This window comes from Equus asinus, chromosome 2 (genome assembly GCF_041296235.1).
Source record: "Equus asinus isolate D_3611 breed Donkey chromosome 2, EquAss-T2T_v2, whole genome shotgun sequence".
NCBI classification, from domain to species: domain Eukaryota; kingdom Metazoa; phylum Chordata; class Mammalia; order Perissodactyla; family Equidae; genus Equus; species Equus asinus.
This window is the reverse complement of record NC_091791.1, coordinates 10329530-10347100: the sequence shown is the minus strand read 5'-3', so window position 1 is coordinate 10347100 and position 17571 is coordinate 10329530. Positions and strand designations below refer to the sequence as shown.

Sequence of the window (17571 nt, the reverse complement as noted above, 5' to 3'; positions counted from 1 at the left end):
GCCCAGGGGCCCTGGAAAGGTTTCTCTGTGACAACCTGCCCGAGCTGTCGGGGTCTCCGAAAGGGAAGAGCGGGAGCAGGTCCGCTCAGCTGGGTTCTAACAGAAGACAGACTGTTCTCGTGCTTCTAAGACACCCTGAGGGGCAGGCATCTTCTTTTCTGGGATTCAGGGGACCTGTAGGGGTGAGGATGTTTTCAGCTTTATGTGACAGAAACCCCATCTCTGATTGCCTTAAACAACGAGGCCAGTGTTGACCCCTTTAGCCGGAGGTGTGGAGGGATCAGGGCTGACTTCACCAGTGGCTCTGGATTGGTGTCCCCGCCATCTCTTGCTCTGCATCCCTGTGAGTTGCCTCACTCTCCGTTGGCAGCACATGGAGAGCAGCCATCTCCCATCTCCCTCTGTGGTCAGAGCTGTTCTTTCTCTCACTGGCCCGTTTGGGTCACAGCATCATTCCTGCACCAGTCACTGACAAGGAGGGTGAGCCTCCTTGTGACATTCATGTCCCCTCCTCCATGACTGAGGCCACGTCTGAGAGCTGGGTCTGGGGTCAGCTTCTCCCAAGCTCCAGGGGACACACAGGGTGGGAATAGAAATCTGGATAACACTATGGTTCTCTGTCAACAAAAGGGAATCCATGCTGACGAGGCAACTTACAAAGTGCCCAAAGGACCCTTGAACTCATGTTTATGAAGTAAGAGCCTGGCGGCTGGGAGGGAGATGACGGTTGACCACAGGAAAAAACAGAAAGATAGTAGTTGGAAAGTTCTGCTGAGGTGGATGCAGTTGGTCAGGGGTCTGTGAACAAGGCAAGAAAACTGCTCAATGTCTGGAGGAGGAGAAGAAAGTTCTGCAGTGGAGCAGTCCCCGAGGAAGGAACTTACGAAGGGGAGAAAAACAGGTGCCTTTATGGTCACTCAAAAACTAGTGCCACCTTTGGGGACAAAGTTCTGAAGGACACAAATCCTCAAAAGCCACTGTCAACCTACATTTTTCTTCCAGAGGACATTGTGACATTAGGTCCCTAAGACTTGATTCCTGAGTGTCCCCCAGAAAAGGGACTGTGCCTTCTTTTCTCCCCAGGCAGCACAGCCGTGCTTGGACATGCTGAGGCAGGACGGCGGGCCTGACCCCTTGGAGCTGATGGCGGGATCCTTGGGCCGAGACATAAGATGAAGTCCTGCCTTCTCTCTGTGGTCCCTGCGTTTGCTCCACCTGGGCGTTTGCATCCAGCTGGGACCTCCTCTGGGCTCTCTGCAGACCAGGCGCAGGTCGTATCTTGAGAGCAGGGTACTTGTAAAGGGTATGTGGGGACAGTTTACCAGAGGGACATTCTAATTCGAAGGACAACCGTGAGGAATATTGCATGTTATATGAGTAACAACCAGGGAGCATTACCCTTAACATAGAGTTAGCACTGTGGTCTCCCCCATTTTACTTTCTCCTCCACCATCAGCTAGGCGAGCTCTGCGGGACCCCATGGCTCACGGCAGCTTCCCTGTGTTCTACTCAGGTAGGATGCCTCTTCGCATTGCGAACCCATTACAGTTCTCTGTAAAGAAAGACACGGGGTGGAAAGGACAGGAAGTTTCCACAATCTGTAAGAAAAGATAAGCAATGCAATAGGAATAGCAACAGAAAATTAGCCAAAAGATATGAACAGGCATTTCCCAAAAGAGCTGCAGTTGGACTAGGAACATATGAAAAGAGGCCAACCCCACTGGATGCTGGAGAAATGAATGTTAGGTGTTATTTCTAGCGTATTTGATCAGCAAGCTGTGTTAAAAGATTTGGCAAAATCCAGACTTGTTCTTATTTCAGGGAAATTGATACAGATGTTTTCCAGGTTGGTGAGTATATTGTTAAGGCTCCTTGGTAGGCAACTGGGCCACCGTCCTTTTCATGCCGAGTGACTTCCTTTGTACGTATAGACTATGTTTTATTTATCCATTCATCAGTGGGTGGACATTTGGGTTGTTTCTACTTTTTGGCTATCATGAGTAAGGCTGCTGTGAACATTCAGGAACAAGTGTCAGTGTGGATATGTTTTTATTTCCTTGGGTATATACCTAGTGGAATTGCTGGGCCATATGGTAACTGCTGTGTAACCCATTGAGAAACTGCCAGACTGTCTTCCTTAGGGGCTTCCACTGGGTTCTTGTAACTGTGACTCTGCCCTGGGATGAAGCCATATGGTCTTGGTATGATAGATATAGCGTAAATGTAGATATGTGTACACATGTCATCCATGTGGACATCCCCACGCACAGGCTGATCTGCCCTGCAGCTGTTCCACCAATGCCGACCCACACCTGGAGCAGACTGACGGTCTGTTCATGTGCCTTTGCCCTGAGTGACGCAGAGAGGGCTCTTAGAGAGACTGGACAGTTAGGAGGTCAGTCTGGTTCTGCCACGGCCACCTAGTGACTTTGGGCAAATCTCTTGATTTCTCTGGGTTTCAGTCACTCACCTGTCCAAGGCATTATGGGGCTTGTGCAAGTTAACAGAGGTGAAAGTGCTATAAGTTAACCCAGGCAGGAGGGCTCCCCAAACAGCAGGTCCTATCTGCCCATGGTCAGCTTGCCACTTGTCATCCAGGACCACTGGAAGAGGAGGTGAAAAGGAGAAGGTGGCTATTATTTCTCTCTCTAGGTGAGATAGGACACAGAAAGTGGCTGAGAAGGATAAGTGATAGTTAGAGGCAGACACATTTCCTTCTATAGAACCTAGTGGATCCTGCAGCTCCTTCAGCTCTTGCAGCTCCCTCATCTCCTGCAGTTTCTGTAGCTTACTCAGCTCCCTCAGCTCCTGTAGCCCCCTCAGCTCCCTCAGTTCCCACAGCTCCCTCAGCTCCCTCAGTTCCCACAGCTCCCTCAGCTCCTACAGCTCCCTCAGCTCCCTCAGCTCCCTCAGCTCCCTCAGCTCCTGTAGCCCCCTCAGCTCCCTCAGTTCCCACAGCTCCCTCAGCTCCTTCAGCTCCCTCAGCTCCTACAGCTCCCTCAGCTCCCTCAGCTCCCTCAGCTCCCTCAGCTCCTGTAGCCCCCTCAGCTCCCTCAGTTCCCACAGCTCCCTCAGCTCCTACAGCTCCCTCAGCTCCCTCAGCTCCCTGGGCTCCTACAGCTGTGCTGGCCTTGGCTGCAGAGGGAGGCAAGGAGATCAGATTTCAGGAACTGCCTCTATATAGCCCCAGGCCTCCAGAGTCAACCTCACTTCTGAGGCTGGTTCCAGGGCTGCTCAGATGAGGCTGTCCAGCACCTTCACCTGGGCCTTGCTGTTCAGTACAGGTATCACACGGCCCAGGAGCCCCTTTCTCCTGGGGCTCTCTCTGCTTTCCTGTTCAACTTAGAGACTTCTGCAGTTTGGGTGTTGCCAACAAAGAAGCCCATGGGTGACAATCTCTCCTCCAACAAGATGCCACACCTCACCCTTAGGCTTTGGAAAGAGGGACAAATGGGAATGGCCATGTCCCTGGGCTGAGGCTGTCTCAATTTTTAAACATATTCTGGGCTCCTGAGTCCCTGTCTTGACATGTGTTCTGTGGGCGTCCCTGCCTCCTTGTCTCCCTCCAGCCTTAAGCAAACCACCAGGATCTCCTGTGGGCCAGCCCTGGGCTCAGCCCAGATGTGGCGGAGGTGAATCTGGCAGGGCTTGCTTTGGAGGCATTGTCAGTGGTGTGACTGTGGGCAGTCTGGGAAGGGGGACTCTATTTGACAAGAGTTGAGGTGGCATCTGTGGGAGAAAAGGGGTCCCTGGAGCAGCCCCACAGTGGGTGGGGTGCTCTGCCTCTGCCCAGAGGATGAGACGTGGCTGCAACAGCAACAGTAGGAAAGAGCAGCTCCCAGCAGGGGCTTCCGATGCCCTGAAGAGGGGGTGTCACTAGCCCTAGGGAGAGCTGGGTGCTGGGACTACGCTAAATGCACAAGGGAGACCAACTCTGATTCCGGAGGCTGGGGGCAAAAAGGCCTGCATTTCTCCAGAGAAAGCTCTACCTTTCTCCACCCCTCTCTCTTTCTGTCTCATTCTGTCCCTCCTCTTCCTCTCCCCCTTTCTTCTCCACTTCCTCATTCCATACTCTCCTCATTTCTGCTCTCTCTTGCCCTCATCCAGCGGCTCCTGGCCTTCGGCATTTCTCCTTCCTGCTCACCTTTGCCCTCTCTGCACTTCACGTCAGGGTCTACCCCGTCACTGGGTGCTTTCCTCCCCTCTCCTCTCCTGTTAGGATTCCAACAAGGCACCAGTCACCTCCTCCGTCTGTTCTCTTCTGCCTAAAGACTACCAGTCAGCTGGAGGGCCTGTCTCCAGTCCCCACCAGAAAACAGCTAAGGCTTCTGTCCAAATCCGTCCTATCAGTAGGACTTTCAAGCTACAGATCATGGGAAACCAGAGGGATTAAGAATGCAGATGTTGCTTTTTTGATCCTGGTGAAGTCAGTGGACAAAAAGGCAGCTTGTTGCAAAAGAGGTAGGTGCCCCTGGCTTGCAGCCAGAAACTGGTTAAGTGCTGTGTGACCTTGGCTGAGTCACCCAAACTGCCTGATTGTCTGAGTTAGAATAATAGCACCCAACAGGGCTGTTGTGAAGACTGGCAGAACAGGAAAGTCCTTTGAAGGTTTTAAAACCTGTGCAGATGTATGGGGAGCTCATGATTAAAGCTGAAGTGCCACTGAGCTGATTGTTGATCTCATAGCCTGAGTGGTGGTGTTAGTATGATTGAGGTGCAGGGGAGGGAAATCCCTTCCTCTACTCTCTTAGGTTCTCTGCTGGGCCTGAGAACTACCCTGACATTATCAACAGGGGAAAACATACACATTATTAAACTTTTTTACATGTACCTGGGGGCCGTCACAAATAAATGAAGACCCAAGGAAGTGACCAGAGCAGAAAGCTTTATCCCTTTTAGAGAAAGAAATTACCCGTTTGTGAAGAAAAGACAAGACCCAGTTTTGGGCTGGGGGCAGTGAACTATGGGCCACGACTAGGAGCTGTACGGGGGAACTGGGCAGAGAAGGGTCAGTGCCATCAGTGTGTGTGCACAGACCCGTGTCAGCGCCATGCCAGCCTCTGGTGATGAGCGCCTTACTGTCTCCTGGTACAGGGAGGGCACTGTTCTCTGGGGAAACGTTATGGACTGTTTTTAGGTAGAAAGGGGTAAATCAGAGTCCTTCCTGCATCGTCTGTTTCTCAAGTAGCTTCAGCTCAAAATCAGCAATATGCCATTATTTGTGGCCTACTGTACAAAGCAGCATGCTTTGCGGTGACATGTTCTGAACTCCCTCCAGGGGCAACACATTCTCTGGCCTCCAGCCTGGCCCTGAGGTCAGGTCAGCGGAGTTCACTGCAGATGTGGTCCAGGCCAGAGGTGGCCCTCGAAGTGACAGGGAGGTGTCAGGGTTCGGCAGTGGAGGCCTGCTGTCTGGCATCCATGATTTATATCTTCCCAAGCAGGGCTGATGGACACCCAGGTGTGGGGAGACCCCTCATGGTGCCCCAAAGACCAACGCAGCCTCAGGGCGAGGGAGCAGCTGGAGACGGACTCACAGGGTCCTAGTTGAGCCTTCTTGTCAGACAGGCTCTAGAGCATTGGTTGATTTCTAATTTCCCGAGGAAAGCACTGTCGTCTAGTTTGGGGATGTTGACAGTGACGGTAACCTTGGAGAGCTCTCCTGTGCGGGGCCCTGAGCCGTGGGCTGTGGATGGTCCTCCTGGACCCTACGAGGCCGTCATTGCTGAGACGCCCATTGTACAGGTGAGTAGCCTGAGGCTTAGGGAGAGGAGATCACTCGTTCAAAGCCACCCAGCTCTCGTGTCCCCAGGACTGTGACCCGGGGCCGTCCCATCCCTCAGCTGTGCTGTGCCCACTGCGCCGCATCATGAGAACGATCTCCCGTGCAGGTGACCCGTGGGAGGCTGTGTGACTGCAGTCAGGTCTCTTGGATCCAAGCACCTAACTCGGGTCCCTGACACAGAGAAACTTCCATAATTCAGACACTTCGTTTCTCCTCAGATGACAATTCTCTTCAGTCAGTTTTTTCCAACATCAGATTGGTCATTGGTCTCATTACAGAATCTACAAGAAATGTTCGTGTCCTGTTAGGGTGACCAGCTGTCTTGGTTTGGCCCGGACTGAGAGGTTTCTTGGGAGAAGGGATTTTTGGTGCTAAAACTGGGAAATTCCTGGGCTAATGGGACACGTTGGTCACCCTCCTCAGACTGACCTCTTGGACTTGGCTCCAGAGTGGGGACATTGTACTTTAACTGAGTGGAACTGGAGAAGAAGCAGAAAGCAGCTGACTGAGCTAGTCCTTGAACACTGAGGGCCAGACCTTCCTGCTGCCCTTCCCTCTGTGTGCCCAGGACTGCCCCCAGCGATGAGGACAGCGATGCTGTCTCCTCTTGGTGTTCAGCACCAGCCCTTGGCAGCAGCTCCACTCCACAGTGTGTGCATTTTCCACTCTCTAGCCCTGACCATCAGTACCTTCCAGCTTTTCACTTCATTTTTCTGTCTTGATCTCTTTTCAGCTGCCCTGGTTTCTACTGCACAGAACAAAGGTAAGTGCAGATGGTATTATGTCCCCCTTTCCCTGAGCCCTGAGGAAGGCGCTGTTTTTATCCTCACTTACACATTTGGAGGCTGAACCGTCCCTGAGCAGGGTGTGGAGCCCCTCCCACGGGTCTTGATAGGAGGGGGATTCTCGTCTCTGAGGGCCAGGCCTCTCTGGGGCAGGAGAGCTGCCCATTTGCTGCTTCTCAGGCTGCACCAGGACCAGGTCTTCAGAGAGGCAGAAAGGAGGTGTTTGCGTGACTCTCTGCTCCCCATCTGGCAATGCTGTTGAGCATAAGCAATGTTTGGCGAAGAAGTGTTAAATTTCCTTTCACACTCGTTTAAAGCAATGTGTAGTAATGAGTATAGGTCCCTAAAGAGTTCTGAAAGGAGTAAAAGACAAAAGCCACCTGATTGTGGGCTCAGCAGACTTGGATCATCGATGTTGGGTTGTGTGTGGGGACCCGGAAGTTGGGACCATCAACAGCGGTGTGGGGCCCAGGGATGACACAGTCCCTTGTGGGCCTGGAGCTCTTTCTGGGCAACCTGGAACCCTGTCTTCTGTTGTAGGGTATAGTGACTGCGGCGGCCTCCTCACAGACCTGTCGGGCAGGATCTCCAACTACATCGGACCAAAAACTGTCTGTGTCTGGACCATCCAGATGACCCCAGGTCTCGATGTTGCTATGGCAATACCGGGCCTCAAGTGAGTGCTCAGGATGTGTTTTCGGTGCTGATGCTGCTGTTTTATAGGAAGGAGTCCATCTTGGCCTCTTCCGGTGCACCCTTCACCATCCAGCACACACATCTACAGCACGTTCTCGCTCCATTTCACTGCTCGCTGAACACCCTTCAGAGGCTCCCTGTCTTCTGGATAAAGTTCACTCTCCTGCATGGTTTTCCAATTCCTCCACGATGACTGCTGGATCTTCCCTCCCTTCTAACCACTTCTCCCCTCTGGCCTCTCTGTGCTGAGCCATCACACACTGAGTTGTGGACACACCAGACCGTTCAGCAGCTCCTTGCCTTGTCACACTGTCCCCTCTGCCTGCAATGCACCCTTCCACCTCCTCCAGACACACCTGCCCACTGCTTAGGGTCCTCATTTTTATTCCCTGATTTCGCTCCAGGACAAACGTTTCCTTAACACCCCTGTCCTGATTCTCCACAGCTGTCCTGATCGTTCTCTCATTTGTGCCCCATCTGTTATCCCATGCCAAACTCTGGATGGAATTTAGAGTCATAGTACTCTTGCCTATATGATTGTTTGAGTCTGCTAGAATAGAAATCTATTTTCAGAGTTCAGGGAATATTTCTTTAACTAATGAGTGAACGAATGAATGAAAGGGTGAATGAAGTGATAAGGTGTCAGTAGGCATTTGCAATGTAGCAATGAGTAACTGCATTAATATCCCTGAACGTCCTTCACACATTTTAACATGGGAGTCACATTTCCTTCACTCCAGACCAAGCCAAACACAGCCCACAATGGTGGCTGAGACAGATGATGTAATCTTGTGACTAATGGCCCCTGCCCCTCCAGACCTGCTACAGGGTTGGGACTCCCACTGGGTCACATAGGTGCTCTGCGGGCTGAAGGACAATTTAGAGATGGCTGCCTCAAAATGAGGCTTGGGCCATCTCCACAAACCATGCCCCAGGGACGAAGGGTTCAGGCACTTTCTGCCTCAGCATTTCTCTAAGGTTCAAAGGGATGGGTCATTCTGAAATCTTCCACTTGTTGTCTCTGTCCTTTTCAAAGATTGACATTGGATGTGACTGTCCTTGGCACCCAGAGTACTCAAGCCAAGAGCAAACTAGTATAAAGGGTGCTGTGAGTGTCCTGGTGGGAGGTCCCCTCCTTGTCTTCTTGTAAATCAAAGACACTCTGGCCCCTCTCCTGTGTGTGAGACATGCTGTGGCAGAGTGAGGATGAGGATTGGGAATCAGGTCTTGAAGGGTAGAAGGAAGGGTTGGGAGACCTCAGCAGAAGTGTGACAATCCCCTGAGCAGGTTCTCTCACAGGAGGTAGAGACGGATGCCCCCCTCACCTCTGCTGGTCATGGAGGCCACACTTGGGTTGCTGGGCCCATCTGCCAGGGTGGTGTAGGGCAAAGCAGGAGTGGCATCCACACACTCATGTCTGGGGCCATTCAGTGTGACACAATTGTCAGTGACCAAAGAGCATACCACTTGTTGGCTGAAGTGTTACACTCAAGGGGCCTGAAAGACAAGTGGCTCTGATCCAAATTTCCTGTGTGGGCATCCCAGAGTCACAGGTAGGGCTTCCCAGGAGATCTGGAAGTCACGGTGCCCTGCAGCCCCGGTGGAGGGGAAGACTTCCCAGGGAGGTGGGAGGGTCCTGGGGTGACTGTCCTCTCTTCAAAAGAATGAATGACATTCCCTCCCATATCACTCCAAGACTGGCACTTCTCATGAGCAAATTGTGCAACCCTGTCCAGTCCCTGGTGGAGAGAGGCTGCCTGCTGGAGGGAGGGCGATTCCAAACGCTGATGCCTGCCTTTCCCTCTGCCCCGACAGCCTCACCTGTCTTAAAGAGTATGTGGAAATCCAAGATGGGCCTCCAGGATCTGCTAGCTATGGGAAGATTTGTGAAGGCCTAGGTCTCACCTTTCGATCTTCCTCCAACATCTTGACTGTCAAGTACACCAGGAAACCCGACCACCCAGCCTCTTCTTTCGATGTGTATTACTATGGGGAACCAGAGGGCAGTCGGGGCCAGGGGAACTGCTGAGGCGCCCTCCGCTCTCCATGCCAGGCTATGTGGCGTGTTGGGCATGTGGCTATTTGTGTGACTCTTGAAATAAAGTTGAGCCAAACATCTACTGGACCGTCACTCGGTAAGAGAGAGTCGTTGTGACCCAGTGACCCTCTCAGAAACATCTTCAGATTCTATCCCAACATCTCTGCAAGCCCAGATCTTGGGGTTGGAGACACCCAATATGAAAACTCTTTTTAATTGGATTATGTGGCATATATCTCTCAGAAGATATCTTTCCGTTTATTGATCTTATTATAATCCCTTTGGAAATTTCTATTATATTTATATGAATGTATAGTATATATGGTATTAGTATACAGGATGTTTGCCATACATATTCTGTACATGTGCACACAAACATATATACACATTTATCTATAATGTATCTATTCTAAATAAGAACATCATCATTTATGGAATCTCATTATAGTCTGGGTTTCAGCCAGTCATTTACATCCTGTGAAAACTGAAACATGCAATACACGTCCTTCATCCTGAGACACTTTTCATTCATTTGAGAACTGAAGGAAGTCACTCAAAAATTCAAACAGTGGCATGGAAAGCATATGCTCCATGTCGCCACCATCAGGCAGAGGGTGGAGTTGCAGACGCTGCTGGAGGGCTTACTCCCCAGCTGGAGGGGTCACATGGGTTTCACAGTGATGGTGGGTGGTGCTCAAGCCAGGCCATCCAGCACGGGGAGTTGGGAGAGGCCAGAGTAGAATGTTCTGATCAGAAGGCTCCATATGAGCAAATGCAGACTCAACAAAGAAGGTAATTTCAAGGAGAAAGAGAGAAAGGTCTTCCTTCGAGGTCCCTCTGGGCGTTTCTGGCTGGCAGAAGCCTGCGCTGGGTTTGGTGGGCAGGATGCTGGACTGAGTGCTTGAGGTACTCAGACACTAGGTGGGACCTCGCATGGCTCTGCTCCACGTGCACCCGCCTCAGGCCCCGACCCTTCCCTGGCACGGAGGGCACCGCCCCCCCCTCCATCTCACAGCCTCACCAGGAGGGGAGAGAGGCCACTTCTCAACAGAGCAGGAGCCCAAGGAGGATCAAGTCCTCTGAAGCCTGGGTCCTGGAGAGCTAGGGGGCGTCAGCGTCTTCGTCACAGAAGCCCGAGCAGCCCAGGGAGAGGCCATGACTGCTGCATGAGGGGTGGGTAGAGCAAAGAGAGCTTTCCTCCTGATGCTGGCTGCTCATTTGTTACTTATTAGCCCGGGACGTAGGGAGCTGCTGGGTGGGTCTGAGCACCTCACAAACATGACACACCTTATCCGATAACACCCTTGAGGAAGGGGGTATTTCCATCCTCCTTTGCAGTTGGATCCTCTTCCCCTCGTGTTGACAGTGAGATGGGCTCCATTTCTCCGACGGGTGAGGCTTCTCTTGGGGCAGGAGACCTGCCTAGTGGCTTTTTCTCTGACCTGAATATGAAAAGTCCCTTCAAGGTGGCAGGAATGAGCTGTTCATGCTGACTTTCTTTTTTTTTTTTAAAGATTGGCACCTGAGCTAACAACTGTTGCCAATCTTTTTTTTTTTTCTGCTTTTTCTCTCCAAATCCCCCCATACATAGCTGTATATTTTTAGTTGTGGGTCCTTCTGGTTGTGGCATGCGGGACGCCACCTCAGCATGGCCCAATGAGCGGTGCCATGTCCATGCCCAGGATCCAAACTGGCGAAACCCTGGGCTGCTGAAGCAGAGCACACGAACTTAACCACTCGGCCATGGGCCCGGCCCCTCGTGCTGACTTTCTACTCACCAATCTGGCAATGGGGTCGATGACAGAGAGTGTTTTGATGAGGGAAATTATGCTTCTTCAGCTGCCCAGTCATCAAAAGTAACTTTTGCTACATAGACATGGGTCCTCAAAAATCTCCAAGAGAGGGGGCTGCCTTGTGGCCGAGTGGTTAATTTCGCACTCTGCTTCGGCGGCCCAGGGTTTCAACAGTTCGGATCCTGGGCGTGGACATGGCACCACTCATCAGGCCATGCTGAGGTGGCATCCCACATAGCACAACTAGAAGGACCCACCACTAAAACTATACAACTACGTACCGGGGGGCTTTAGGAGAAAAAGGAAAAATAAAATCTTTTAAAAAAAAAAAGTCTCAGGGCTGCTCCGTGGCCGACTGGTTGAGTTTGCGTGCTCGGCTTCAGCGGCCCGGGGTTTCGCCAGTTCAGATCCTGGGTGCGGGCATGGCACTGCTCGTCAAGCCGTGCTGGGTCGGCGTCCCGCAAGCCACAGCTGGAGAGAGCCACAGCTAGGAATTCAAAACTATGTACTGGGGGGCTTTGGGAGAAAAAGAAAAAATAAAATCATTAAAAAAAAAAAAGGAAATCTCCAAGAGAAATAGAACAAAAGGTACAGCTTGGTTGTGGGGTCACCAGTTGAGTTATCCATGTTGCATTTTGTTCACCAACCAGGAAGTAAGGAGAATCAACAAGGTGTGGGGCCCGCAAGTGGCACGGCTCCTCCCAGGCTTGGCGCTGCCTGGACTGCCTCCGAGTTCTTGTGCTCTGTTTGCAGAGCCTGGTGAGTGTGCGGCCTCCTCACAAACTCCTCAGGCCAGTTCACCAACACTCCAGGGAGCAAACGTGCCTGTGTCTGGAGCACACAGGTGAAGCCTCCTCAGCACGTCCTTCTGGCATTTCCTTCCTCAGGGAGAGTCAGGACGTGTTTTCTTTGCTGATGTTGCTGTAGATTCCAGGAAGACTCCACCCCAGCCTCTTTGGTTCACCCTCTTCTGGAGGGGAGGAAAAATTTTTTCTCCTGCTTTTCTAAGTTCTCGACTGTACACAACATGGATTATCAAGGGAAAAACAAACAGAAGTTGACTCACACGTTTACCTCACATGCACACGGGAGAAAACTCAGGGAAAGGGAATGAGTAACTCAAAGTGGTGGCTAAGGACTCCCGCTTATGGAGCATCTTCAGGAAAGAACAATAAATTTGCAGAGGAATGACAGGAGAAAAGAAAGTGGTTCTAGGTTTCCAACGAGGCACACGGTGGGAAGGTAAACACGTGGGAGGAAACTAGCAGAGTAAGGTTGTTTGCAGATTCCTGGGGCGCAGCCTCTGGGCTGAGGAGAGGCCGGACCTCCCCCAGAGGAGCATTTCCATCCACCTCAGGGAGGAGAGGGGGAGGGGAGAAAGCTCTTCCTTCCTTTGCTGATTGTTAATTTCCTTCAGCTCCAGTTATTTTTATGTCAGAGAGGCGGATTTTATTGTGATGTAACTGGATTCCTTCGCCCTGGACACGTCCAGCACAGGCATCTAAGGCACAGCCTGACTCGCTTTTCACTCCTGGCTGAAACCATTCACGGGCTCCCTGCCTTCTGGGTAAACTCCACTCAACTGGGCATGGGTTTCAAATTCCTTCATGACCTGGAGCCTGGCTCTCCCCTCCCTTCTGACCCCCCTCCCTTCTGGACCCCACTCTGTGTGGAGCCATCACAGACTCCGCCTTGCACCCCCAGACTGTTTAGCAGCACCACACTCTGCTCACACTGTCCCCTGTGATTGGACTGCGTCGTTCACCCGTCCCAGACTCACCTGCCCTCCGCCTAGGGTCTTCTATGCATATTTAATGATTCAGCTTGAGGACTGACTCTTCCATAACGTCTCCCTGACGTCCCCCAGGTAGCCGGGTCTCTCTCCTTTCACCTGTCAGTTACCCCATGCAAAGCTAGGCAGAATGTGAAGCATACAGTATCATTTGCTCATTGATTGGTTTGGTCTGCCACAACGGGAACTCTAACTTCAGGGTACAAGTTATATTCTTGAATGAGTGAATGAATAAGTGAATGAAGTGAAAAGGTCACAGAAGGCATCACCAATGCATCAGTAATTGAGAGCATTTCCTCCCAGGGTGGTTCACAGACTTGAACGTGGGGCCACATTTCCATCAATTCTGGAGCAAAGCCACATGCAGCCCACAGAGGGGCTGAGGCAGAGCAGGAAATCTGGGTGACTGAGGGCCCCTGCCCCTCCAGACCTGCCGGGGCCGTGACTCCACTGGGTTACAAGGGGCTCTGTAGGGTCAAGGACACCTTAGAGACAGCTGCACACAAATAGGTCTTAGCCTGTCTCCCAAAGCCAGACCCCAGGAATCTGAAAAAGAAAGGTGCGAAAGCATCATGTTTGGGAAACAAGGCAAGAAGGAGTTTGAGGAGAGGACCAAGGGTGCAATCTACAGGCATTAAATGTGTTACCGTTCTTCAGTAGTCAAAGGAGACATTATTCTGTAAAATTTTCCTACACTCTATTGTGTCCTTTAAAGGTTTTTAGGGTCTGACTGTCCTACACAGCATAAAGGACTCAAGCTGGGCCAAGAGGAAAATCAGTATAAAGGGCACCATTTGTATGCGCACTGATAGAATGTGCTCCCTATTCTCTTATTAAACCCCAGAGAGAGCCTGGTCCCTCTCCCCTGACATGAGTCATGCTCCTGGCTAAGTAAGGATGAGGGATGAGGGATCAGGTTTGAAGGGTAGAAGTACAGAGGAGCAGGGGACCTCCCAGGACTGAGAGCACGCCGTGTGCAACTTGTCTCTCGTCAGATGGAGACGGGCAGCGCTCTCATCTCTGCTCTGGTCGTGGAGGCCGAGCTTGGGCGGCCGGGCCCACACTGCCTCATTTGACAGTAGGGGGGAGGCAGAAACCAAGGAATGGTTCCTTCAGAAAATGTATCCTTCAGAAAAAGAATCTTTTCTCTTTATTGATGTCATTGTATGCCAACGAGTCCAGTCAATCTCTGGCCAGAAGGAGCCAGAGCGGTGACAATAAGCGTGTTCTAGTCTCTGCTCTGATCCCCGCTTACCATGCGGCTTCAGGTAGGTCATTCCACCCATTTTGACTCTGGTTTGCTCATTTATAAGTTTGGATCAAGATAATGTGACAATTCGGGACATAAGAATGGTGCAGCCAGTTAACATTACTCAGCAGCTACCGCACTCTAGGAACTCCTTTGAAAACTTCAGACAGGTTGTCAAATTTCATCTGGAAAAAGCCCTATGTGGTTGGGTATTCGGTTGCCAATTTTACAGATGAGAAACCTGAGGCTTGGGGAGAGTAAGTCACTCGTCCAAAGCCATCCCACTGATGGCCACGAGGACTGTGACCCGGGGTCGCCTGAATCCTCGGCTGAGCTGTGCCCACTGCGTCACGTCATGAGGATCAGTACCAGTGCGTGTCACCCGTGGGGGCCCTGTGATTGCAGCCAGGTGTCTTGGTACCAAGCGCCTGCTCGGGTCCCTGAAATGGTAAAACTTCCATATAAGGATAGTGGAAGTTTCTTTCCTGAAAATTTATTCAATCGGTTTTCTCCAACATCAGATTGATCACTGGTCTCAGCACAGACATATGACAGGAAAAGCCCTGAGTAAGGAGATGAATAGGTAGAAAAATCAGAACATTGGAGCTATCTAGCAGAACAGGTTAGCAAACACTCAGGTAAAACATTAAAGATAAAGGGAAGGAAAACACCAAAAACAATCTTGCCATTTTAACCAGGTAAAGTGAGAGGTCCCCATGCCCAGCTGGGCTGTAGATGGATGGAGAAGTCACAGCAATCCACAAACCCCTCCTTATGCACCTGGCCCTCGCCTGCAAGCGTTCCACACTTGTACAGCTGCAGACAGGAGTGCAGGATGCAGTAAGATGTGCAATGTTTTTGTGAAGTCGGTACCCCTGGGCTCCTGGGGGCCTGGGGCTGGGGGCAGAGGAGGGAGGAGAACCTGGCACTAGGCGTCCTCGGACAGGAATCCGGGCGAGCTCTGCCTCTCCCTACCCAGGATCGTGCCTGTGTTCTGTGCTGTGTCACCTCTCTGGGCTCTGGTTTCCATCCCTGCCAGAGGGAATGATAACCCCTGACCCGCACAGCTCTCAGGGGGCCTGCGATTCACATGTCTGAGGTTCCTGGCAGGTGTCTGGCTGGGAAGAGAAGCTTAGTCCAAATTTCCTCCGTGCCGTAGTCTTACTGGTAGCACAGGTGGAGGCAATGAGGTCGGCCAAATGAAGGGCTTTAGGGAGGAATAAGACTGTCTGTCACAGTTCAGGTGCAGTAGCTATTCCGAAAGGGAAGTGCCTCTTTAGGAAGCGCTCAGGGCCAGTGGGCTTGGCCCCACCCCAGAGTCCTCCTGTCTGTACAGGAGGGACCCTTCCCTCCCCTGCTCCTTCTCAGGAGCCGGCAAAACTGGCCTCTTGAGAGGGATTGAAGGGGTCCTAAGCCACGGTTCTCCGCCTTGGCTCCATGGGCACGCCCTGGGGATTTTCAATCACCGAGGTCAGGCCCACCCCCAGAGATCCTGATCGAAGTGTTCTGGGTGCCCTCTGGCAGCAGCAGCTTTAAAGCCCCCGCCCAGGTCGCCCCCATGTGCAGCTAGGGTTGAGCATCCCCGTCCTAAACCGCAGTCTCAGCTGCAGGAAAGCGCAGCAGCCTGGTGTCAGCCCCACCCTGCACAGGGCGAGGATGGACGCTGGGTCCCTACTCCCACGCCCGGCCAGCTTTTCCCATCCCTCTGTGCCTGGGCTGTGCCTCATCCCACAGCCTCCACCCAGAGCCCCGTCTCCCATGCCTGTGCCTCCTGCCTCTGCCTCTCACCTGGACCTCACTGTCTCTTGCTCCCAGACTCATCTGTACACATTAGCCACCCACCTGCCTGGGCCCAGTAGGCTGTCACCCAACCTCCTGCATACCTGTCATGGCTTTTGGCTCTGCCCACCCACTGCATGCTCCTCCCCTGAGCCACCTGGTGGTGCTGTGTGTGCCCCTGTAGTCTGCCCCAGCCCTCCCCTGCTGGAGCCCCAGCGTCCACATTGACCTGTTCCCTGCTGGCCACGTCACCACAAGTTCACTCATCACATTCAGAGCCTGGCCTTGTGCTCAGAAAGGGCCACGATCTCTTCCCTTGAGAGGAGCCCATGGCCAGGAGCCAACCTGGACATAGTGGTCATCTGTGAGGGATGGCTGGTTCCTGAGGGGCAAGGGTTCTTCCCAATGAGAGAGAAGATTCCAGGCGGAGTCTGGTGGGACCAAGTTCCCCTTTATAAAGGCAGGGCCATTTGTCATCCCCTGACTGTATCCCCAGAGCCAAGCATGGAGCCTGGCTTTGGGCCAGCATCTGATGGAATGAATGAAGGAATGAATGAAGTCAGAGTCCTGTGTGGGCTCACAGGCACTGGACATTCTTCCAGTTCTTGGATGTCCAGCTTGCTGCTTTGTTCCTCTGATGTATATTTCAAAGCCACGTGTCAGCTCCAGAATGCTGCTTCTCCACATCCGCTCAGATCCCAGGCCTGGTGCTTATATTTCACTGGGCTTTCATTGCTCTGTGTGGCAGGCTTTCCATCATGGGGACCCTCAATGCTTTCCTCCTTCTTCCAGCCTGGATGAGCTGGATGAGTGGGGGCTAAGATGGGAAGGGTACTGGACACAAGTAACATCCCCAGGGCCCCTCACTCCTCTGCCCATGGCAGAGCTCAGGGGTCACCCGCATCCCGTGGAGGCTGAGATTTCTCACCAGTGTCCCAGGCTGTCGGTGAGCCTTAGTCAGCTGGCTGCAGTGGCCACAACTCTGCTGGAATCTCCGGCCCCTGTCCTGGGGGCTCTCCTGCAGCCGCTGCCCTGCTGGGTCTCACCCTGCTTAAGGCACTCCTCTGGAGTGAGGCTCATCTTAGCAGTCCCTTCCTGGGGCAGGGTCCTCAGCCTGGCTCAGAGGAGCAAATGTTGGCATTGCCAAGGCTGTAGGCAAAAGCTCCCATTCTTCCCAAGCCTGACCGAGGGGCCCAGGGTCTGGCTTCTCTCCCATTTTCTGGCAAATTCACTGCCTCTTTGGAAATCACCTCATCCCTTTGTTTCTCCTAGATCCTGGGGTCACCCGTCAATCCACTGCTCCCTGGCGATCACATGCTAACAGGCCTCCTGGCGGCCCAGTCCAATGCTCTGTGATCCTAGGGGCCCTGAGGAGTTTATTCTCTTCCCTAACCCCTCAGCCCACAGTTCTGGATGTGATGTCAACACCAGAAGGTGCACAGCTTCCTGGAGAAATGGAGGCAATCACCTTGAATTTTAATATCACGACGCCATTAGCATTCTGGTCTTTCTTTAGCCTGCACCCTGTGTTTCCTGCTTTCGGGAGAACCCAAACATGCCAAGGACAATGGGGGAAACCTTATCTATTCCCTAGAAGGTTCTGGAAGCCACAGGGCAGAGCACGCTGGCCTTTACCTTTCCTTGTGACAGCCCA

At 52.4% G+C, this 17571-nt stretch overlaps 1 protein-coding gene across 1 annotated transcript; it reads left to right on the top strand.

The window, feature by feature from the left end:
- The first annotated feature begins 3057 nt into the window (after window positions 1-3057).
- SPADH (spermadhesin family member) lies at window positions 3058-9648 on the top strand. Its single transcript, XM_044749417.2, has 4 exons — window positions 3058-3284; window positions 6519-6548; window positions 7111-7246; window positions 9082-9648. Exons 1-4 carry the CDS (start codon window positions 3239-3241, stop codon window positions 9293-9295), a joined length of 426 nt encoding a protein of 141 aa, XP_044605352.1. The 5' UTR covers window positions 3058-3238; the 3' UTR covers window positions 9296-9648.
- The last annotated feature ends 7923 nt before the right edge of the window (window positions 9649-17571 follow it).